This window comes from Hemicordylus capensis, chromosome 6, assembly GCF_027244095.1.
Source record: "Hemicordylus capensis ecotype Gifberg chromosome 6, rHemCap1.1.pri, whole genome shotgun sequence".
NCBI lineage: Eukaryota > Metazoa > Chordata > Lepidosauria > Squamata > Cordylidae > Hemicordylus > Hemicordylus capensis.
The window spans coordinates 52,800,196-52,825,069 of record NC_069662.1 but is presented as its reverse complement, the minus strand read 5'-3'; the positions used below and the strand labels follow the sequence as shown (position 1 = coordinate 52,825,069).

The following is a 24,874-nucleotide window of genomic DNA, read 5'->3' as shown; positions in this document are numbered from 1 at the left end:
AAGAGTAGGAGATCTGAGTTCTAGTGTTTTGTTTTGTTTTGTTTTTAAAGGAAAATGAGTGGGTAAGGAAAGAGGAGGCTTTCAGGACCTGAATAGTTCCCTCAAATCCTGAGGTCCGTAACCGGCCAGATAGCAACTCAGAACACTTTGCATAGGGATGATTTCTTGCAGCTCAGCACATATCCAAAAAGCATCAGCTCCCTGCTGACTAAGCAAAGAGGCACCTTTTTAACGTGGTGATGCTCTTTAATGAGTGGCGGGGGCAGGGAGCAACTGGCCCTATCCATCCCCAGCACAGCATCCCTCCAGTGGCTGCTGCTGGTATCTATCTTATGTTCTTTTTCTAGATTGTGAGCCCTTTGGGGACAAGGAGCCATTTAATTCAATGTGTTTATTTATCGCTATGTAAACTGCTTTGTTGAAAAGCAGTATATAAATATTCACTGTATTCATATTCACACAGAGTGGGATACAGCCTTCCAGCAATCCGTTCCCCACCGCCCCTGCAGCAACAGCCCTACCTGAGAAGCCCATCCCTCTCAGTGCTAGGAGGAGGAGTCAGACAAACTGGTGTGCAGGAGTTAACCCCAGGAGCGTTTTCCTCATAAGCGCGGAGTTTCCCTCTTAAGTCTGCCACCTGGCAGGGGGGGAAAAAATCATGCACAGGTAAGTTCCCAAGGTCGAAAAGTATTGTCTACATTACAAAACTTTAAATGGTTTCACTGTCACAGCCCCTGTTGAGAGAATTCTGGGTCTAATGGCAGCGTTCTGTGGGAGGAGCGGAAACAGTGAAATCCTCAGTGCAAATCTACAATTCTCAAAGTGGAAGTTGGGGCAAGGGTATATTTGGGCTAATGCAAATGCTACTGTGGACAGGAAGAAGTTCTGAAGCAGCATTAGGGGCACAGCCAACACATCTATTACCGCACAGGGTGGCCTTAGATTCCTTGGCTACAGGGCCCCCTGACAAAATGTCACGTCTGCCCAACAACACAAAAACACTCTGCTAGTATGGAGCAGAAGAAAAGCCTGCAGCTTGGAAAAGGACCTTTCGGGAGAAAGATTAAACTCCTTCAAGAGCAGATGCCAAAGCAAAAGGAACTCAGAACTGCAGGTGATTGTGGAGACTCACGATTGCCTTGAAGGTGCAACAGGAGCAGAGGCCTACCCCTGATGCCATGGTGACAGGTTTAGACAGGAAGGCAGGATCACTATCCATTTTATGCCAACCCCTGCTCTTCTCCAAGCTCCCACCCCAGGGGAAGGTCTTCTGGCTTGACCCCAGAAAACACTCTCAGAAAACACTCCCTCTCAAGAGATATGGCATTAGGGCTCCTTACCTCCGCTTTCAGTTGCTCACAGATGGTTGCATATTGGCTGATATGGCAGTCCAAGCTCAGCACATTACTTTTTACCTGTAAGCCAGGATAGGGCACAAGAAAGTCATTTAGGATGTGGAATAAAGGCTTTACCCAGCCATTCCCATTCTGCGCAAGCTGCAATTCCACCCTAAAGTTTCACAAAGGTACAAAAAAAAGCCATGACATGCCTTAGGGATCCATAAAATGGACTAGAGGCCCAGATCCACAATCAAGTATTTGGCCGTTCCTTCCCAAGTCCAACAGCAGCTTATCTAGGAAATGTCATTGAACTGGAACGAACCTAGACATTATTATCCAGTCCAACTCCCCATTGAGAAGCAGGACCATTCATCTACTGGGCTCCAACAGTATGTGCCAATGGTGCAACATACATGCAGGACGACTGAACAGCAAAAGCTGCAAATCAGGTGGAAATTACCTTCCCTCTCAACTTTTGGTTGACAAGGAGATACACTTTCAAATCTACTGTCACAATCACAAGGCTTAGAAACTCACTTTGAAAACCAACCAACCAACCAGAAAGCAGGGATTTTCAGGTCTCTGTATTGTGTATCCAGTATCAATTTCTGTGATCACAGGTCTACCAATCTGGATGGTCAGTGCTGGGAACAGAATACTGGAGTAGATGGACAGAAGGGCTCTTATGTAGGGCTGTTCAACTTCGGCGGCCCTCCTGCAGATGTTGGCCTACAACTCCCAAAATCCCTGGCTATTGGCCACGGTGGCTGGGGATTATGGGAGTTGTAGTTCAAGAACAGCTGGGGGTGGGGGCACTAAGTTGAGCAGGCCTGTTCTTATGGTAAAAAATCCAGGCAGTGTTGAGAGGAAATAATATGTGCATAACAGGGATGCGAAGTCCAGTGTTCTGGGAATCCCAGCTTTTCAGTAGCAGCTGTTGCGGGTGCCGCTGGGGGTGGGCAAGAGGTACCTTTAAGCATAAATTAGTAGGTGCTTACCTCCGCTCGCTCTGAGCAGCAGCACGCCGGCCAGCACTCTCTGCTGTGGGGGATCGGCTCCGTGGAAGCCAGATGAGTGGCAGAGCTGTTCCTCCACCACAGGGAGTGCTGGGCAGTGCGCTGCTGCTCAGAGCGAGCGGAGGTAAGCACCTACTAATGTGTGCTTAAAGTTGCCTCTTGCGGCCCCCCTGGTGACACCCACGCTGGCAACTTTCATATTTTAAACAGGCAGATTTCCAACTCTCATGGCTGTAAAGAGTTTTAAAGTATGAGGGCAATGTCTGATGGAATCTCCAAAGCCAGAGGGCAGAGAAACCAGGAGCTGAGCTGTATCTCCAGTGGCCAGAGAGACAGCAATTTAGTGATATACATGGCCTTTTGCCTGTAGAAACAGAATGTGGTGAAACGAGATAACTTTGCTTGCCTCCACAGCATTCTCGATACAGAATGTTGGTTTTGTTTGGGTGGTTTTTAAAAACAAAACAAAACACAGAGTACGCACAGGTCACACAGGAAATGGCCTTTCCCCAGGTCAGACGACTGGTCCCTCTTGCTCAGTATTGTTTACACTGAGCGGCCGCAGCTCTCCAGGCTCTCAGGCAGGAGTCTTTCCCAGCACTAACTGGAGATGCCAGGGATTGAACTTGGGGCCTTCTGCATGTAAATCAGATGCTCTCCCACCATGGTCCTTCCCCAACTCTAGCAAAGGGCAAGGTCACACAGACACCAGCTCCACCCGCAAGGCAAAAACAACCACCACAACGAAACCAGAATTGCCACACGGGGTCAGAGCAATGGTCCATGAAGTGCTACGCTCTATCTTTGGTACCCACAAAGAGTTTGATCTCTTTGGCCCGGTTGGCATATTTGAGGGTGTTGTATGTGTCCTCATAGGAAAGTGCAGAGGGACTAATTGCAGCAATCATGACCGTACGGCAGTTTCCACCAATTGAGTCTTTCAGAAGGCGTGTGAGCTTGCTGTCCCGGTATGGAATGTGAGGTTTTTTGCTCTGCAAAACGACCCAGAGAGAAAAATAATGCATTATATTAGTTTCTACAGGGAAATGCCACTGTAAAGTGACATTTCCCACAATTCTACCTTGTTTAGTCATAAATGCACCCCCTTGTGGTGAAACAGAAAATATTACTAGAAAAGGAATGCTAGTTTTGGGGGGCTGAATTTTCTATGGATCTTGCTTAATGTCTGTGTTTAAAGACGCAATGAAAAAATGTTAAATCCCAACATTAAATGCTAACAAAGTTTCTTCATTTAAAAATGATCATACAAACTGTTGCAGGATGATGCAAGAATTTAGCCTTCTCAAACCCCACACATGTATTATGAGTACAGACAGGGGAAATTGCAATTCTGTGCTAGAAGTTCTGGCAGCACTTTTTACAAAAATGCTTTATTACATGAAAAATAGCTAAAGGGAATGTCGCTGAGCTGCCCCCCAGCATTGACTGAGGAAGTCTAGCTCAAGATTCCATCAAGCAGCAAGTTGAAGATTTAACCAGATGTGATGAGAGACCCAGAGATGTAGCAGCTCTGTCTCTTTGCCCTCTCCTCTTGGTAAAGGTAAAGTGTGCCATCAAGTCAATTTTGACTCCTGGTGCCCACAGAGCCCTGTGGTTTTCTTTTGGTAGAATTCAGGAGGGGTTTCCCACTGCCTCCTCCCGCACAGTATGAGATGATGCCTTTCAGCATCTTCCTAAATTGCTGCTGCCCGATATAGTACCAGCGGGGATTCGAACTGGCAACCTTCTGCTTGTTAGTCAAGCATTTCCCCACTGCGCCACTTAAGGTAACCTCCTCTTTGTACTGGTAGGTAAACACAATGCAATGCTGTCATGCTGCATATTGTCCTGCGCCAACCGCCAGTGTTCCCCTACCTAACCCTTAAAACCAGCAGAAGTAAAGTGCAGCTTTTTGTCTACGTTGCCTCCAAGTCTTCCGACTCACCTGGGTCCATTTTGCAATTGTCCAGGAAGCAATGCAGGACTTTCCTGTATGGCTGGGTTTTTACTGCAAGGGAGCAGTTGAATTCTAAAGATCAGTTTAATCAATATTCATCAGATTATCTGGGAGGCTGCTTGACTCCTGCACTTATTCCTGCACTTTATCCTACATTGCTTAAACCACCTGGGGCCCTTATGGACAGAACAGGGCATTCAATTTGAAAAAAATGAAAATAATGCAATTAAGTGGCAATTTTATCACTTAAGACATGGTCATGTGAGTCTCCCTGAGCATCAGATCCTGGGTAGACACAGCAATTCAAGCTGGAGGAGCAGAGCGGGGTAGCAAAGGCATTACTTTGGCATCAGCCAGGGCATTGATGACGTTGATGAGGGCCAGCAAGGAGCGGTTGATATTGGCACCCTCACGGAGTCGCTCCCCTTTGGTGTTGGTCGCAGAGGCCCGTTCTGAGCCCGCCAAGTCAATCAGACTCATCTTGGCCACCCGCATATCCTGGGTTATGCCCACTATGCGATCCTGCTGTTTCACATAGATCTGCAAGAGGACAAAGAAAGAGGCTGTATCCCTTGGGGTGGGTAGCAGGGCATTGGACTATCCAGACAGAAGAGAGACATATAACCATTTATATAAACTCACAAAGCTCCCCTATACCAATATATCTATACTGGTCCATCTAGTTCTGTACAGGCAAACCTCATTACTTGTGGGGATTCCGTTCCTTGCCTACAGCCACTGGTAATGAGGCATTATGCCTATGGGGAAAGGGGGGGGGTTAGGCTCCAGAGTGGAGGGAAAATGCTAAAAAGGGGGGGGGGGCCTTAAAAATAGCTTATTCTAAATGGTAAAATTACTTACTGTTGCATGCTCCTCGCCGTCTGCACATGCCCAGGAATGCCCCCATGTGCCCAGGAATGCCCTCAAAAGTACGAAATGCCACCCCAAACCAAGAAATCTTTTGGGAAAAATCCATTTTAAATGGATATTTATAAGAAATGAGCCACAAAATGGCTCCAGAAGACAAAATGGCGGGAAGAAACGACCTCCGTTTGGAGGAGGTAGCTTCTGGCCCTCTAGGAACTGTGGATATGTGGGTTTTAACCCTTTAGTATCTGCAGATACTGAAAACAGATGTCAATGAGAAACCTGCGATAGGGATGTGCACGGAACTGGTTCAGAGTTCTTTTTTACGGACCTCCGAACCAATTTAGACGTCCAGTGGCTCTGCCAGTTTGAAGGTGTGTGTGGGGGGATACCTTTAAGGACTGGGAAGGGTGCTCTTACCACCCTGCCGGTCTTTAAAGATATCCCCCCCACACACCTTTGAACCGGCAGTCACCGGCTCTGGGCACATCCCTAACCTGCAAATACATGGAACCCCAAATAGCAGTTCCACGAGTATTGAGGTTCTCCTATATTGCTGACACTGACTGGCAGAGGCTCTCCTGGGTTTCAGACATGGCTCTTTCTCTCAGCTATTCTACCTGGAGATTCCAAGGATTGGGCCTGAGATCTTCTGCATGCAAGACAGGTAATCTACCACTGAGCTACAGTCCCTTCCAACCAGCCTCTATTGAGGGTGACTCATTCTGCTGTGTCTTAGCATCATGAGTGATTCAGCCAAATTACATGCCCTGAACATGAGAACAGCAGCCCTACTGGATCAGGCCCAAGGCCCGTCCAGCATCCTGTTTCACACAGTGGCCCACCAGAGGCCAATGAGAAGCCCACAGGCAAGACGTGAGGCCTGCTGTTGCTCCCCTGCAACTGGTATTGAGAGGCATCTTGCCTCTGAGGCTGGAGGTGGTCTATAGCCACCAGACTAGTAGCCATTGATAGACCTGTTCTCCATGAAGCCATGAAGGCACCCAAGGAGGGGTGCCTGTTGCATCTCTGCATGAGTCACCATTCCAGGCGTGCCACCTTTCCCATCAGGGGCACATCCATATCAGTAACTCATCACTGGATGGGCTCCTGTGAAGGTGGATACTTCTCATTCTTATATACTTGACTTCTATGGGGTAAAATGGAGTACATCTCCATGAGAACAGCCCTGCTGGATCAGACCCAAGGCCCATCTAGTCCAGCATCCTGTTTCGCACAGTGGCCCACCAGATGCCGCTGGAAGCCTACAGGCAAGGAGTTGAGGGCATGCCCTCTCTCCTGCTGTTACTCCCCTGCAACTGGTACTCAGAGGCATCCTGCCTTTGAGGCTGGCGGTGGCCTATAGCCCTCCAGCTAGTACCCAATGATAGACCTCTCCTCCATGAAGTTATCCAAACTCCTCTTAAAGCCATCCAGATTGTTGGCTGTCACCACATCTTGTGGCAGAGAATTCCATAAGTTGATTATGCATTGTGTGAAAAAGTACTTCTGTTTGTTGGTCCTAAATTTCCTGACAATCAATTTCATGGAATGTCCCCGGGATGTCTCCAAAATTAGGAAAAACATTCAGAAAAAGTAGGTCCTTGGTTGTCAGCCATCTGGGAAACACTGGCCCAGGACTACTACCTTAGAATCCAATAACACGAGGGTCCTTCCTTCCTGGGACAGCCTATGGAGGTGAGGGACCCACAAGCCTAGCAACACCAAACTGGTCTATGGGAGCTTGAAAATCAGTGGTCAAAGGAAACTCCCAGCCTGAGTCATGAAGGTTTTTGGGGATGGCACAACCCCAGCAGTAGTTAAGAAGACTCAACATAAAGCAAAGAGTTTCACAATCTCTGAGCACCATAAAGTAACAAAGTTGCTCTTGTTAGCCAAGGGGGGTGGTAGATTCATTCACTGCTTGCATGAGTAGAGATTTGGCTGCCTAAACACTGAGCCTGATAAAATAAACGGTTCTGTCTTTAGGCACAGAATTCAAGCCCCCACCATCAGAACATAAAGAAAAGTCTTCATGGACTGGACCAGTAGTCCATCTAGTCTGGCATCCTGCTTTCATCGATGGCTGACTAGGTGCCTCCAGGAGGCAGGACACAAAGACAAAAAACATCCTTATTATCATTAAACCATTGCAAAAAGTTCCTGTTTTAAAGAGGACTCGTGTGAAGGAATGCCTCAGAATAGGAGAGGAGAGCTGGTCTTGTGGTAGCAAGCATGACTTGTCCCCTTAGCTAAGCAGGGCCTGCCCTGGTTGCATATGGATGGGAGACTAGAAGTGTGAGCACTGTAAAATGTTCCCCTCAGGGGATGGAGCCACTCTGGGAAGAGCAGAAGGTTCCAAGTTCCCTCCCTGGCTTCTCCAAAATAGGGCTGAGAGAGATTCCTGCCTGCAACCTTCCGCTGCCAGTCCTGGTAGACAATACTGCGCCAGATAGACCAATGGTCTGACTCAGTATATGTCAGCTTCCTATGTTCCTAAGCTGTTAATGATTTCTAACCAACCCTATTCCACTCACCTGGAAGACTGCATGGGAGCGCGAAGAAGTGGCGTTGATGTCCGTAGGGTGCTGTGTACGGTTCTGGTTTCCCCGTGCCAACATTTCCAGGAGCTGCTCTGCAGACTTGGGCTAAGAGCAGACAGACAGCCCAGAGAAAAACTGGGGTCAGGAAGTGCTTGATCAAACCTGCTCTGCCGCCACAGCCCACAAATATGCTGTGTCCCCAACCCCCAGCTCCACCCCTATCGTTTTCTTACACCCAGTATATATTGCAAAGACGCCAGGTAGCTAGGCTGCCACTTCGGTATCCTATCCAGTTCCTTCTACACTGCTGCAGCTAGTCCCAGGGAGGGGTAAGAAAGAATCTTGCCCACAAGAAGGCCTTAATGGAAGGAAGGAAGGAAGGAAGGAAGGAAGGAAGGAAGGAAGGAAGGAAGGAAGGAAGGAAGGAAGGAAGGAAAAAAGCAGAAGAAAGCCGAGTTGAAATGCTGAATTCAGTATCCAATTCCAAATTCCACGTGCAAGTGGCAGAGGGAGCAATGGCAGCATACACAGAGAACATAAGAACAGCCTTGCTGCATCAGACCTATCTAGTCCAGCATCCTGTTTCACACAGCACCAGATGCCTTGGAAAGCCACATTTCCTGGAGATGGAGGCACGTTTCCTCTCTTGCTCCTCTCCTCAGAGACTGCACACTTCTGTGCTTTCTACTCTGCTGCCCTCTATGCAAACATCACCACTAGGTCTCCTCCAATGGCTCCCCCTCCCTTACCTACCAACCCCTCTTCCTCATGACCCACTTCCAACCTTTTCTGACCTTGCACACCCGTCCACCTTAGGAATTCCTCTCCTTCCACCTGACTCTCTTCTATCCCATCCTATCATTCTCTAACCTCCCTCCCACAATTCCCATCCTATCTATCAGTTGTAGAATGAAGCCCTTCAGGCGAGGGCCATATTGCTGCCATGGTCCCAAGGTACATGATACAGCCACCTTTCTGAAGCTAAGCAAATCTAGGTTTGGTCAGTGCCTGGAAGGGTGACTCCTGAAACCCCGTATGTGCCACCTTGAGTTCCATGACAGATGTTAGGCAGGATATACATGTAATAAATAAATACCCATAAAGGTGTTCTGTACAGCACCTGGAGTGCTATAACCCCCAACTATCCCAAGGATAATGTGAGTCTTGAAGTCATTCTGAAACCCAAGGCTTGGTGTTTTCTCTCTGCGAGGCAGTCCTCATACCCACCTGGTGAAAGGAGAGAGCTTGCACCACTACCCCTTTCTCTGGGTCCTCCCGGATGGCCAGCGGGCCCTTTGGTTCCAACAGGTCATAGATCTGCTCATTGTACACCTGGAAACAAGAGTCAAACTTCAACACAGTTTAGCCGAGTTGGCCTCCCAGGGGCCCCACTCCTCGGACACTTCAACACCAGCCATCTCAGGAAGTTCAGGTTGCAGTGAAGGCAGAGAACACAACTCCCTCTGACTCCAACCAGCAGGCAAGTCGCTGTCTGATTTTAGACTCCCGGGATAGCCAATCATGCTCCTTCGGTTCCTTCTCTGTTGCCACCTTGAGGCTCTGCCATGCCCTCCCCACTGAAATAAGAGCCTCTCCATCTCCGATAGCTTTTTAAAAGGCTCTGAATGACACACTCACTTATCCAAGCATTTCATTAGATTTTTAAAGCGTGGATTTGTTTTTTAAACTCTTTAAATGTTTTAATTGTTGGTTTGTTTATTTTTTAATGTTAGATTTGTTGTAAACTGCCCAGAGACGTGAATTTGGGGCGGTATACCAATATAATAAACAAAACAAACAAAGACACAAACTTAGTAGGGGGAAGAAGTCAGATACCAGGTGACCAGTGCTTGGGCCATCAAGAGATTGGATGTGAGGGAAATCCAAAATGTTTATTCAGGTGCTGCGTCAGGCTGGCACCTAGGAATCTGAGGCTGGCTCCTTAGAAGAAAGAGAGCGCTTTCTCGTGATGCATGAGAAAGAGCTCGAAGGGGCAGGGGAGGAAGCATCAAAAAGCTTGTCTCCTCCACTTACGATCCTCGTTGTTAGTCTGGGTGTGGAAATCGCATGCCCAGACATGCAACTGTCTCCTCGAGCAGCACGGAGGGTCATGAGCCAGGATGTGTCGTTCTGGCCCCCGAAACTCCCATAATGCACTGCGCAAGTGCACGGTGCATTGTGGGGATTTCCCCAGTGCTGGCCAGGAACCCTGCAGTTTGGGGCTGGCAGATGATTTTTAAAAATGAGGCTAAGTGGGCTCTAGCTCCTTTAACCCTATTTAAGAAGGTGGATGTCTTGGCAGATTTGCCGACGAGGCACAGCTGGGGTCGGGCGCAATCCTGGTGGTCCTCACACGTGGGCAAGACCGACCTTGGCTTCGTTAGCTCAGTTCTGCCTATGCATGAGAACAGCCTCAGAGAATAGTATCCCTTTCAGAAAATGATCTGAATTTGATGAGCTTCCTTGTGTGTCTTCCTACCTAAGTCACAAACTCAGAGCGAGGCTTTTTGGTGGGGTCTCCACTGTGGAATTCCTTTCCTGCACAGGCCTGCTTTGCTCCCACTCTGAACAGTTCCATCTGGCAAGGTACGAGTTAAAATATTCTCATTTTGTAAAGCCTTCCTTTAACTAGGCCAGGGCACTGATCAGTTTTGTGCTTGAGGGTTTAGCATGTTGCATTTTACCTGTGTTCATGTTAATTGCTATGCTATTGGTTTTAATAATTTGTAGGTCTACTTGAATATTATTAAGGAAAGACACACACAAATAATCCAACTTGGCAGCTTGGTTTTTGTTTCCCTAAGAAGGATGACTAAAGCAGGCTGCATACAAATAGAAAACCTGCCAATGGACTAGAAGTGTAAAAGCTACACTGGCAAACCCCAGGCATTGCCTTCACAGTATGGTATAGCATCTCTGTACGTGAGAGTGTTCACTATGAATTGGATAGCACACTAGATGCAAGCTCTGCCAAAAACTCCCCAAACAAGTCTAAGTTAGTATGCCATGTAAAAGAGCTCAAATACTGGGGAGTGGGGAAGAGCTGTGACATTCTGAGGTACATTCACAGCCCTGAAAACACATTCGCTTTTGTTCTGCAATGAGCTGGGGGGGGGACATGAGTTCTGCAAGATTTAAGCGTGTTCAGAAAAAGCTGAGGTATTATTGGCTAGTATCCTTGTCAACACCAAAAAACCTCACTTCCACACTCCCTGCCAAACCCCTGGAGCAATTTTGCAACTAGTTTTTAAGACTTAAAAGAAGAAGAAATGTATATGTTTATGCATGCCACATTAAAATAAACAAACAAACAAAAGAATTAAGACAGCCAGGCAAACCAAAGCACAATGGGAAGAGCAAGACTGTGAGCTGATCCAGTGTTTCACTTGAGAGGCGGGGAGAGATAGAGAGAGAGATACACAGACAAAAACATACACACTCACGGCAAACTGCAAAGCCAATTTACATTGCAGTTGAGGAACCTGTTGTGACTACAGTTAACAACATTATATCTGTCTTTACACTGTGATGAGGGGAAAAGAACCCCTGTAAGCAATTAGCTAGGATGGTACCTCCTGATAGGAGATGAACACCTCGCAGTGCTTCTCTTCCTTCCTGGCCTCTATTTGCTTGTAGAGTTCCTTCATGGTGAGGTACATGATGCCTGGATCCTTCTCCGATCCCAGCATGGTATGAGTTTTCCCAGCACCTGTTGCACCATAGGCAAACACTGCGGAAAAGAAGGAGGGCATCCCTAAAGCACCGGTTCCCAGCCTTTTCCTTTATGTGGACCACTACATGGTCATCAGAAACTTTTGCAGACCACCTTGCGAATGAGCCATTTTAAACATTTTAACATAGTTTATGGCTGGCAGGAGTCAAACATATATATCAAGGAGTATGAAAGGCACAGCTATTTCTAATTTATTAGGCTCACTCACAAACATGTTGCACTCATCATAGTACATTTACCTGCAGCAGGCCTACCAGTGAGATTATATTATTCTTACATTATCTCCCCCTTCTCCCGCCCACTTGCAGTACCCTTGTGGACCACAAGTTGGGAACCACCGCCCTAGAGTCATTTTCCCAACACGAGAAATAAAAGTTGTTTGTAGTGCCCTAAGACACCACAACAAGGTTGCCTTCACGACCTAGGAGATCTCTCCTCCACTCCTGGTTACATGCCAAGATTTTGATGATGCAAGAAATACTAGAAAATTATCTGTGTAGCATAGTGGTTAGAGTGTTGGACTAAGACTGGGGAGACCCAAGTTCAAATCCCCATTCAGTCATGAAACTCACTGGGTGACCTTGGGCCAGTCACTTATCTCTCAGCCTAACGTACCTCCCAGGGTTGTTGTGAGGATAAACACAAGCATGTATGTGGCTCCGGGCTGCTTGGAGGAAGAGTGGGATAAAGATGTAAAAAATAAATAAAATAAATAATATTTATGTGGAAGGAAGCCACACTCCCCAAAGGAGAAGCTGCTATGTTATGTTCCTCTTAGGAAGGAGAAAAATAAAGAAAGGTGAGCAGTGGCTGATGATCTTTAAACTGATAGAACTGACTTCACAGGGTTGTTGTGAGGAGAAACTTAAGTATGTCGTACACCGCTCTGGGCTCCTTGGAGGAAGAGTGGGATATAAATGTAATAATAACAACAACAACAACAACAACAACAACAACATCGCACACACTAAAGTTAAAAGAAAAATTAGAAGTGAATACATCAGGAGAGTCAGAAAAATCCTAAAGTCCAAACTCAATGGCGGGAACATCATACAAGCCATAAACACCTGGGCTATACCTGTTATCAGATACACTGCAGGAATAATAGACTGGACCCAGGCAGAACTAGAGACGCTGGATCATAAGACCAGGAAAATCATGACCATCAATCATGCTCTGCACCCCCACAGTGATGTCGATAGGCTATACCTCCCTCGCAGCTCAGGTGGAAGAGGAATGCTGCAAGTCCATCAAACAGTAGAGGAGGAGAAAAGAGGCCTTGAAGAATATATCAAGGACAGTGAAGAAGATGCACTTCAGATGGTCAATAACACGAAACTATTCAACACCAATGAAAGAAAGCAGGCCTACAAGAAAGAACAAGTCAAGAACCGAGCAGAAAAATGGAAAAATAAGCCACTGCATGGTCAATATTTGCACAATATAAGTGGAAAATCAGACATCACCAAGACCTGGCAATGGCTTAAGAATGGCAACTTGAAGAAAGAAACAGAGGGTTTAATACTGGCTGCACAAGAACAGGCACTAAGAACAAATGCAATAAGAGCAAAAGTCGAAAAATCCACCACAAACAGCAAGTGCCGCCTTTGTAAGGAAGCAGATGAAACCGTGGACTACCTAATCAGCTGTTGTAAAAAGATCGCACAGACTGACTACAAACAAAGGCATGACAAGGTAGCAGGGATGATACACTGGAACATCTGCAAAAAATACAAGCTACCTGTAGCCAAAAATTGGTGGGACCATAAAATTGAAAAAGTTGAAGAAAATGAAGATGTAAAAATATTATGGGACTTCCAACTACAAACAGACAAACATCTGCCACACAATACACCAGATATAACTGTAGTCGAGAAGAAAGAAAAACAAGTGAAAATAATTGACAATACCAGGGGATAGCAGAATAGAAGAAAAAGAAATAGAAAAAATCACCAAATACAAAGATCTACAAATTGAAATTGAAAGGCTGTGGCAGAAAAAGACCAAAATAATCCCAGTGGTAATTGGCGCCCTGGGTGCAGTTCCAAAAGACCTTGAAGAGCATCTCAACACCATAGGGGCCACAGAAATCACCATCAGCCAATTACAAAAAGCAACTTTACTGGGAACAGCCTATATTCTGCGACAATATCTATAACAACAGCAACAACATTGACAATAAAATTCAGCCATCCCAGGTCCTTGGGAAGGACTCGATGTCTGGATAAAACAAACCAGTCAATAACACCTGTCTGACTGTGTAAATAAATAAATAAATAAATAATTGTCTGTTAAGAGGAAAATGTGGGACTATCAAATCATTCCAATTAAAAGTCACATTTTTAGCAACTATTAGTTTAAAATGGTTTACATCTTATGTCACATTGTTGCTGCCAGTTTTGAAAGTGCTATGTGACTTCTCATGTCCTCAGGAGAGGATGGGCTGGCTGCTATGCTGGCAAGATGTTCCAGGACTTGAAAAAAGGCAACAGAAAATTCCACGTACGCAGCTGTATGAACTGAGTCAGAGGGGTGGGGGCCAGAGAAGAAGAATGAGAAAGCACCCCTACAACATCATTGCAAATAAAACCACATTTAGCAGTCCAAAAATATTCCTTCCTAGCCGACTTACCCATACCCCGAGGACTGTAAGCAGAACAAAAGAGGCAACAATTTACAAACTCTTCTCCGTTGCCTGGAGGTGATTTTTACTCATCCTAGGTGACCAGATGAGTGACTATTGATATGCCTCCCTTAGAAAGACACTAGGCTAGTTCATGTGATTATTAAGTGATTACACTTGTCCTACCCAAGTTTGGGAGCTGTGCATGTGCATACTCCTATTTTGGTATTGGATGCAAATAAAAAGTAAGAGGCGGGGGGAGTGATCATGTGCAAGGCTCCCGCTGAGTTTCGCTCCTAGCCGATTAAAGAGTTGGATACACCTGCTGGGTAGGATGGAGCCCTCCTACGCAGGACACGCGTCACAGCCTATCACTTGCTCCTGCCTTGCTTTTGATTCACACGCAATCGCAAAATGAGAGCACACACAGCTCTTAAACTTGGATAGACCCTTGTGTGAACTAGCCTACTAAGTTCATGAAACCTGAGGACCATCCTCAAAAGCAGCTATAACAAGGCACCAGCATGTCTATAGCCAGTCTCTCCACAAAGAGCTTTCCCAGATAGCAGGCTTTACGGTGGGTTTACTGTGAGTTCGAAGTTGCCCAAAAAAGCACGATACAGATTTTTTTTTTTTACCCCAGATATAAATTGGGCCACACTGTAACGTGCAATGAAAAACCCAAATCGTATGTGAAGTGTTGCCTGATAGCTCACAGGGACTCCGGGGTAAATTTGGCCAATATTGGCCATTCCGGAGTAGATGCAAACTAAAAGCCCTGTGTGAAAAACTTCCAAGTAACCACAGGCTATTCCTTAGGGTAGCCTTCTATACACACATCTCTGCTCCTAGGGATCAGATGATGGCAAAGGAAGGAGGTAAAACCACTCTAGGCCAGTGATGGAGAGCATGTCAGATGCCATGCGTGGTCACAAGAACTCTGGGATTGCTACACAAGCAGTGTTCTCTCTCTCATTTTTTTCACCCTGAGTGGGATAGAAAAATAAACTGGGCAGACATCAAAACACTTGTGAGCTCAGGCACGTGTGCATGCCTTAGAGGGAACACTGTACACAAGTAGTCCCATTCTGATACAGGCCTGACTGATATGGCCAGTGCCAAAGCAAGGGTGGGTGTCACTCTAAATGCCAATGCCAGTCAAACAGGGCACATATCATAGGAGAGCAGGGGTAGAGCAATGAGCCCCTCTCTGTGTCCAGGGAGAGACGCAGTCAATGGTAGCTTCCAGTTCAGTACTGTAAATGGCCAAAGTGTGTCACTCTAGCCTTTTCTTAACTCCGGGGTGCCAGCCAACAGCACCACTTGGCACCTGCAGTATCTGATACTGCAGAAGCCCTGCCTTCTTACCTGAACAGTTGTAGCCATTCAACACACCATCCAGGATCCCTTTGGTTGTATTCTCAAACACCTCTGTTTGGGAAGCACTCTCACCAAACACCTGGTCAAAGACAAACTTCAGGTCCTTGCCCTTCCGTTTTGGAGCCGGGTCAGCTGCCTGGAAACCAGCAAAGATCCCTGGCAGGCTGGGTTCCTCGGGGTCAAACACCAGCATACTTTTGCCGACCACCTGCACCACGCTTTGGCGATTCCCTTCTTGCTCCCTTGGGGTCTGCGGCCGCACCCGTACCACTACCGTTACGCTGCCCTCTTCGGCAGGTGGCATGGGAACCATAGTTACGGAGCACTGTGCCAAAGAGAGAACAGGAGAACATCAACACATGCAACCCTGGATTCACCTCCTCCTCGATCTCCAGAAGACCATGAAGAGCTCTTTAAAGAGCTCTCCAAACTGGGTACTGGCCAGCAGAATGGCAAGTGAGATTCAGCACAGTGTACAGAGTGATGGCCGTGAGATAATGAGATCATGTGCCATCTGCTCGGAGGAGTGCAACATAACCCTGGTGAGCAGGGAAGTGGCAAATAGCAACTCTGTGTTAACCAGCATGGTTGCTCTCTCCTCCTCGAATCCTTTCCAATGACTCAACAACCTTTCTGAAGATCAGAGAGCTGAACAGAACACAGGACTATAAATGTGTCTTGGTTTAGTGCTGCTAATGCAACAAATTTACAGCTCCGCCACAAGGGATTAAGGGCCAAAGGCATCCATTGATTGATTGGACTGGCTAATCAATGCATTCATTTGTTGCAAGATTATAAACGTGGGTTTTAGTAACAGCTGTCTTGGAAAAAAGCAATCACTTTTGATGTCTTTGTAGTACAGCAGCCTATTCACATTCACTTCAAGATTCAGACCATGTGCAAAAGTGGTTTCCTGAGGGTCCCATTCCACATTATTTCCCCACAGCCTCTTAAATTAAGGGACAGATCAGGAATCCTGGACAAAACAGTAAGTTTTTTGTTGGCCAAGTGCAGGGAAGAAGTGTACAAATGCAGAAATCCAAATTTTGAAATTCTTTCCCAAAAGACAGCTAAACACAACAATCTTGTGAATTAAAACTCTGAATTATTGCCTTCAAGTTTATCCAGGGCCAATATGGATGATGTCGCCCCAGCCCATGTGTTCAGAAAGGGGAGGTTCCAAGGAAGTCTTGATGCCTTTATCGCAGGGCTGCACAACTTCAGCCTTCCTGCAGGTATTGAACTACAACTCCCATCATCCCTGACAACTGTGGCTGGGGATGACAGGAGCTGTAATCCAAAACCAGCTGGAGGCCAGCGTTGTGCAGGCATGGGAGAGGCCTGTTCATCTGAATGGTTCCCTAGAAGTGCATATAAAGGGGCTATTCAGATGAACAGCTCCCCTGCGTGATAAAGGAATGCATTGTAAGAGCATGGGGATGTCTGTGGAGAATGTGAGGATGGGCATGCTCCTGGAGCACCCCCTTCCTAATTATGTGGGCATCCAAACCAGCCCCTATCCAATTTAGTTCTTTACACTCTGATTTTCTGATATGACAATACCAAGCTGCATACATTAATAACTGAGTATGCTGTGAATATGAGAAACAGAACACGTATTATGCATTATACCCATAAATTCCAGTTAAAAATTGTTTTAGATCCTATCCCACACACCCATCTTTAGAAAGAAATATTCTGGCCTTCTGAAGAGAACGGGGAGATATTAGCTTACCTCCTGCCTTCTAAATATATTATATCTGGAGATTAAGATGCATATTTTAACAGAAAAATGTCTAGGATAAAAATGAGCATTAGCAAGCTAATCTATACCCATCTATAAAGGTAAAGTGTGCCGTCGAGTCAGTGTCAACACCTGGCACCCACAGCGGGGATTCGAACCGGCAACCTCTGGCTTGATAATCAAGTCATTTCCTCGCTGACCCATCTATACTGCGGATCTTCTTTTTTTGTATTTTAAATTTTGTTGGATTTTTTAATGTGTATATTAAACAGCTTGAAGCTGTCATGGCGTTTCCAAAAAGACCTTGGGAACTGTAGTTTTGTTACTGAGAATGCAGAGACCCCAGTCTCTTCATAGAATGACAGGATACAGGGTTCTTTGGTTACAAGCCAGGGCACGTAAACATTTAAAGCTGCTTTAAGAGATATTTAGTATTACCCTGTGTAAGTGGCTTTCCCTCTGTAGAGACTGGAGAGAATGGTGGAGCAGAGATCCAGGGAATAACAGAAAAAGCAGCCTTTTAAATAACTTTCCATCTATATATATAATACACTAAGGTCGTATGTGGCAAGCCCCGCCCACACAGTGCTTTACCAATCAGAGGTAACAGAACAGAAGCACCTTGGTGATGGGGCACAGTGACACATCTAGGTAAAACTGGTGCCCGGACCATCCCCGCCATGAGCTCCCCCCACCTCAAAGCCCCCCTGTAGGGGGGGGGCCTCCAGCTGCCACACCACACCCACCCTGCTGTGCTGAACCATCAGAAGTTACCTCATTTTTAGCCGCCAATGTGTGTGGCTGGAGGGTTGAGCCGAGCAGGCCTCCCCCCTGCCCTGTGGCTGCGGTGGCAAGCGGAGCGGCTGCTGGGCCTGCCTATCTGGCCCAGCGGTCCTTGAAAACTACAAAGCGCTCCAGCGCACCTGCGCAGAAAGGGGCTCCTCGCAGTTTTCAAGGACTGCTGGGCCAGACAGGCAAGCTCACCGCCTGCTTGGCTCACCCCCTGCCTGCGCACATTGGTGGCTAAAAATAAGGTAACGTTTGGTAGTTTGGAGAGGCGGGGCTGGCATGGGGTGGTGGCAGGAGGCCCCCCTCGGAGGTCCCTTGGAGCCCCGCCGGACCTTGGAGGCCACGAGCCGGGTCCCCAAGGTCGGGGGAGGGGGTTAGAGCGTCTCTTATTGGGCAGTGGGGATTCCATATGCAGATAGGGAAGAGGAGCGGGTAGGGGGCAAGTGAGTGAGCAAGGGGGTCAGCAAGCGAGCAGCAGGCAAATGAGCAAGCGAGCAGCGGGGAGGGGGCAAATGAGCAAGCAGTGGGGAGGGGGCGGCCGAAAGCGGATGGCTGGCACTGAGCAATAAAGCAGGGGCTGTGACAAAGGGCAAGGAGAACAACAAAATCCTATTGCACAGATGCTCTATGCAGGTTCAGCCTGTGGACAAAATATTTCTTGCCAGATCATCTGGGGACAATTCTTACACTGCGCCCAAATGCTACTTAGGCAAGTATCTATGATGTCAAAATGGTTATATGTGATCTCGGATTCATCTTAGTTTTTGTATATGTATAATAAAAAGCACTTCTTTTTTAAAAAAAATGCACAATTAGTGCAGAAAATAAAATTTGTACGAGGTTGGTCATCAGAATTTTTTTTTAAAAAAGATTTTAACACCAGGTGAAAAGTTAGTTGTCAGTTTTAAGAGGTTTGTATTAAAGAAGCATATATCTTATAAACATCGATATCGCACTGACCGCGGCTAATCCGAGAGTTATCAACCTACGCAAGAAGAGGACTGGGCTGAAAGAACAACGTGTGGTGCACATTAGAGGCTAAGGTGTAAGCACAAGAGGGCACAATTCAGAAATCCGCCATCAGCCAGGGAAGTCTTTCACAGCAAAGAGATCTGATAATGTCAGCAGATCAAGCTACTGTTAAAGGCACAGTACATTATTCTGGTCAATAGGTCTGACCCGACATCTTCACATACGATCCCCTCTCTCACCCTTACACCCCATGCCCCCACAACCCTCTTTCCGCTCCCCCTTACCGCGTTGCTACAAGACAGTTCTACGTTCTTTCACTCTCCTCCAGTTCAAATCTCATAACACTCCCATGGCTTACTTCTCATTGGCTAGTTGGCCTGTTACGCACTTCCTCCGGTCTTCTCCTAATTGGCTATTCAACTTGGTGAAGGACGGGGCGCGGGGGATAAATGGACGTTTGTTTTATGTAACGCTGGAGCAGGCAGTAAGTCTGGGATAGACCCTTGATAGAGGAGCCGCCTGTTTGTAGAATTATAAATAGTAGACTCATAAGCACGGACTAGCTTTCGAGGTGACTTGGAATGCCAATTTTTCAGTTTGCTAAAGAACAACTCACCTTCCTCACGTGCAGTGGAGCACGAGGCTTCTGCATACAATGAAGAGCAGAATTTGGCTTGGGAGCGAGCCGAAGGGGCAATTTAACTAGGTTGACTGGCGCTACAATGCAACTTGAGAGCTGTTTTGTTTTGGGTTTCTTTCTTTCTTTTTCTGGAAACACAGACCAGTCACCGGCGGAAAAATATTGGGGGCAGGAGAACAATTTCCACTATAACATTTTAAAGAGTTCCTTAACTCCGAGGCTCGAACTGTGTGCGTTTAGGAAATCTAGCTAAAGTGTAGTGGTATGTGTGGAAGGTGGATCTGAGAAGCTGAACGGAGCGTGGGGCGGTAGGGGCACTTTTGCTCATGCCACTCATCACTGGAAGTTGGAGTCATCAAGTGATGGACTTGCATGTGTTAGCTAGTCTATGCAAAGTTAAACTCACACAGATAAATTGCCACTTTCCCTACTGGTGGATTCTTGTTTCTTTTACAGATGACTGACAAGCAGGTATTCAGCTGGGGAAGTGCTCTGTATCACTGTGTGTACATGCCAGAAAAAGATCTCAGTCTCTTAAACTAGAGCCAACTATTCAAGCACTTCCACCACAAGAGAGAGCACAGCTTGCTCGGTGCCACCCAGTAGTTCTGCTGGAATTTCTCCCAAGGTACCAAGGCTACCCTTTACCCACCAGTCCACATTGCCTCATTTTAACAGGCCTCCTTTGCTTTAAGGCAGACTTCACCTCAAGTCACACAGCTGCTGGCTGCTCTGGGAGTGTTTCTTACTGAAGGTGTGGGGTGCAAATGGACAGGTGGATGGATTAAATGCAACTATATAATTTCAGCCAGAGTTTATTTGGACTCTGCTGTAGAATCAGAGGTGCTCTTACTCCTGGATTTCTGGGCTGAAGTCCATGGCCTCCAGATCTGCTGGGAGCCCCCACATCCTTTTTATTCTATCTCTGGTGACATAGTCTTGTTAAAAATCCTATGGGGGGATGGGACTCCAAAAGCCTTTAGGTCCAGGCTCCAAAATTACCTAGGTGCACCTCTGAGTAGAATGTAATTTGAATGGGAGACTACATGTGAGTTCTGTAAGATATTCCCCTTAGGGGATGGGGCTGCTCTGGGAAGAGCACCTGCCTGCTTGCGTGCAGAAGGTTCCAAGTTCCCTCCTTGACATCTCCAAGATAGGGTTGAGAGAGACTCCTGCCTGCACCCCATTCAAATTCAAACCAGGACAGACCCTGCTTAGCAAAGGGGAAAATTCATGCTTGCTACCACAAGACCAGCTCTCCTTTAACACAGAGAGGCCTTCCAGCCAGGTTGGAGGTCAATCCGAGAGCATCGTTGCTTCTTGTCTGGCCAGCGCTCCTCTTAGGCTTCTCTTCCTGTACCACACCTGCTTCTGCTGCTGCAGCTGCTTCCCTCAGGCTTCTGTCCCAGGTGAGTGTCCTCTCTTTTCTTGCAAGGTGCTCATCAAGTCAGGAGCCACACTTTGGAAGTGGCAAAGCATGGTGCAAGGCAATGCTTCTGACTCAAGGAGCACCCTGCACAAATGTTGTGGTCACTTTGTGTAGAGTGCTCACTGGATCAGAAGCCACACTGCATGAATGCTGTGCAGCACATGAGACCCTGCTTCTTATCTAGCAGGCACTCAGAACAAAACAAAAGCAGGCAATATTGGAGAGGCCAATATTATTATTATTATCATCATCATCATCATCATCATCATCAGCCTTTAGTTACACCCTTAGAGGAAGGACCATGGAGCTCAATCATTCAATTCTATAGATCATAAAATGTTGGATCTAGTAGTATATGCAAATTCAGTCTAATCAACTATCTTTAATATATATTGATATATACAAATATGCAACTGAAGCCAAATAAAACTTACCAGGTGATTTTAAGTTCTAGTGCCATGTGAGGAAGAAAAAAAAGCCTCTTTCCACATATAATTGTATAAACTACTATCATGTCCACACACACCCCGGCCCCTTAGTCTCTCTCTGTGTAATAGTAGTACTAGATAGGCTGCTTCTTTTGAAACTTTGGGAAGATCCAGAGAGATTTTGCTCACTCTCGGGGTCTGACATGGCTGCCTGCCCATACGGCCCCCATTTCAATTTCAGGAAAGGAAGTACCATTTCTGCCTCCAGCATCCCAAGATGATCTGCCTCAAATCCATCCTCTTGCATTAATCTAGGGCCAGGGCTGCTCAACTTGGGCCCTTCTGCAGATGCTGGCCTACAATTTCCATAACTGCTGGCTATTGGCCACTGTAGCTGGGGATTAGGCGAGTTGTAGTCCAAAAACAGCTGGGGGGCCTAAGTTGAGCAGGCCTAATCCAGGCTATATTACTCCACAGTCTCCAGGCAACCTGGTGCCCCGACAGCTTCAGCCAGCCTCCATGAACAGAAGGAGTATACCTCTGATGAGCACATGCTGACGCCAAGCAATCAGGCATGAATGTCCCAGGGATGGCTTCAGTGACACAGCACGTGCAGGAAGTCCCAGTTCAACCCTTGACAACTCCAGGAAGGACTGGGAAAGACTCAAACCCACTAGCTGGACCACCAGTGGTTTGATTTGGTGTAAGGCAGCTTCACATCTTCACTGCTGGAGACAGAGCATTGGACTGGTTGGATCCTTGCCTTGATCCAAGAGTGGTTGCCTGGTGCCCCGCAACCGGTGAGGGCCCAGCCCCCTTTCAAAACCAACCCTTAGAAGCTTTGAAAGTGGCGGGGAGGAGGGGAGATTGCTGGCAGCCTCTTCTCATGCTGAACTTTGCAAGGAGCTTCTCCCTGCCCTCCTCATAAGGGTCAGTTTGGTTTTGTACAGCTGCTGCTCTGATGGTGGCAATGTGGTGGTGGGGGGTGCATTTTGCCTCATCTCATCCCATGAAAGGACTGCCCCTGCTTTGATCCATCATAGGCAGCAGTTTATCACCTCCATGCTTTTCTTCCCTGTAGTACCCCCTGACGTAGCAATGGGTCTGGTGCATATGCCAAGACAATCTGCTTCATCCCTCTGTACTGCTGCAGAATCTGTGACATCCCTTGAGTGCAATGGTCCCCACAGCACCCAGGAAAGTAACCAGATGCAGACATGGGTGTAACTGGAGGGGGGCAGCCCGGGCACGTGCCCTAGGCACCACGGGAGGTGCCATGCCAGTGCCTGCCACCCCCACCCCATTGTCTACCTGCCCCGCCCCAAGGCCCCTCAGCCACTTGCCCTCCTGCTTGCCTTGCCCTCCAGCCTATGATCGGAGCTGCCTGCAAACTGAGACACAGCTCCTTCTCTCCTCACCTCCCAGCTGATCGGTGGGTGGGCAGGGCTTCCAGAGAGGCCTCCGTGCAGGCCTCCCTGAAGCCTGAACTCGAGTAGGCTGGCAGGCCCCAAGCAAGCCAGGAAGGAGGCAGCCAAAGTGGTCACCACAGTTCTCTGCAGCAGACCCTCTGCCCAGGCCAGCCAGCCCAGCCTTTGCCAGGTAGAATGTGAATTCCTTTTTGTGGTTACCCCCCACCAGATATATAGGGATCTGCTTGCCATAGGACTTTGATATGGCGGGCGGGGGTGGGGAGACTGAGAAGTCTCTGAATATTTAATTTAAAACATTCCAAAATATGCTGGCTTAAAAAAAAACTAAAGTCCTATAAGTGGCTTGTTTCATGGCAGAAAATTACAAAAACTTCTGGAACAAACAATATTATATTCACTCACTCACTCACTCACTCATTCATTTATTTATAAATGCACTTATGTTCAAGTTGTTTTGCAACCCAGAAGGTCTGAGTGAGAACTGTGAAACATGTGTTGTGCTTTTATTTTAGTTTATTTTTCTTTTGTGTGAACTGCTACCCAATAACTCGCAGGGACTTCAGGGTAAATCTGGCCAACATGTGAATGCAGCACCTCCATTCCAGGGGAGGTGTGTGTTAAAGGGCTTTAAAAGCCTCTTGTGAAAAACCTGGAATCAAACTTTACTGAATTTGTTCAGAATTCTGAGAAAACATACATAGGCTCACACTGCATGGTTGAAAGTCTCCTATGCTAATCTGCAGCGAGGAGCCCATTTCAATAATTAGTGTTTCTAGTGTGTTCTAGACATTAAAAGTAGCACAAATATATACTCAATGTATATCACTATATATTGTGAAGTGTGCATGTGTGTATTCAGTGAAATGTATTTCCAGGCAGCATACTTATTTTGAAATATCAGATTTAAATCCTTGGGGGCCTAGGGTGTGTGGAGGCCCTGGACTTTGAGGGGCTGGGGGCCCATTTTAAAATCTCGTCTCTGGGCCCATTCCAACCTTGCTATGCCCCTGGCGGAATAGATACATATGTACTGATCATTACACATGGGTTTCTGCACAACACCTGCACAGAAGAAACTTCCATGTAGAAAATGTGTCTCTTGTAAATTGACCCTGAATTTTCCATCCATGACTGGGATATCTGAGAGTTAGAGTCAATAATAAAAGAACAGCACACTGCTTGTGACAGGAAGGGGCAAATTACAATGATTTCTTAGTCTGGCAGGGGCTGGTTTTGGCCCTGGCAGAACTTGGCTGTCTGCTCCTGTTGCAAATTCCTCTGTCTAGTGTGGCAAACTAATGTATCATCCCCCTCCTGGTGACACTTGGAATCCTCACATAACTCCTGACTGTTGTTCTAAGTCTTTAACAGAGATGACTCATGTTTTCAGGTTTTGATCAACAACCATGTCTAGATGGTACAGTGTTCTAGTCTAGATGGTACAGTGTTCCTTTTAACAGGCATTTCCAGATAGTGTTGACTACAAGTCCCATCATCCCTGTTTAGACAGGGGCGCAATTTCAGTGCTTGCCCTGGGTGCTGTTTTCCCTAGATATGCCTGTGGATGCAGACATTCCAAAGCTCCTTCCAAAAGTATACATATATCACTCTCTCCTTTACAAGGAGCGAGTGAGATACACATATATCTACACAATCCAGTATAAATCCCTGTTGTCCACCCCAAAAAAAGTACCATATTACCCAGAATTTTGTATATTATTTTCCTGTGTGCCCACCTGCCAGCCTTTGAAAATCCAAAATTAGATTTTTATATTCTGCACTATGTATCTCCTGCAAGGAATGTTTTGCAGGTGGTACCTAAACTAGTGATGTGCACGGAACCGCAGAGCTGCGGTCCGGCACTGGGGTAGGGGTTCCTTTAAGGGCGGGGGGAGGGTGTACTTACCCCTCCCGCCGCTTTCCCCCCTCCAGCGCGCCTTTTTTTGTTAGCAATTGGGGCGGCAGGATACCTCCCTGCTGCCC

General features: G+C 46.9%; 1 protein-coding gene and 1 long non-coding RNA gene across 7 annotated transcripts in view; one reads left to right on the top strand and one right to left on the bottom strand.

Moving 5' to 3' along the window:
• Positions 1–19,486, bottom strand: part of KIF18B (kinesin family member 18B) — a 32,831-nt gene extending 13,345 nt beyond the window's left edge. Inside the window, exons 1-9 of one of the 6 annotated variants that reach the window (XM_053259982.1) lie at positions 19,249–19,486; positions 15,448–15,784; positions 11,296–11,453; positions 8,951–9,055; positions 7,718–7,828; positions 4,656–4,853; positions 3,172–3,348; positions 1,341–1,415; positions 522–637 (exon numbers count right to left, since the gene is read on the bottom strand). In XM_053259982.1, coding sequence (XP_053115957.1) covers positions 522–637; positions 1,341–1,415; positions 3,172–3,348; positions 4,656–4,853; positions 7,718–7,828; positions 8,951–9,055; positions 11,296–11,453; positions 15,448–15,772 — 1,265 coding nt within the window. In that variant the 5' untranslated portion in view covers positions 15,773–15,784; positions 19,249–19,486. Of the gene's footprint in view, positions 1–521; positions 638–1,340; positions 1,416–3,171; positions 3,349–4,655; positions 4,854–7,717; positions 7,829–8,950; positions 9,056–11,295; positions 11,454–15,447; positions 15,785–17,641; positions 17,767–17,977; positions 18,100–18,952; positions 19,129–19,248 lie in introns of those variants that run through there. The other 5 variants (XM_053259983.1, XM_053259981.1, XM_053259985.1 and 2 more) reach the window with 5 other exon arrangements.
• The window catches only part of LOC128329218 (uncharacterized), a 35,230-nt gene continuing 29,746 nt past the window's right edge, over positions 19,391–24,874 (top strand). Inside the window, exons 1-2 of the long non-coding RNA XR_008309572.1 lie at positions 19,391–19,448; positions 20,061–20,232. This is a non-coding gene — a long non-coding RNA (uncharacterized LOC128329218). The remainder of the gene's footprint in view (positions 19,449–20,060; positions 20,233–24,874) is intronic.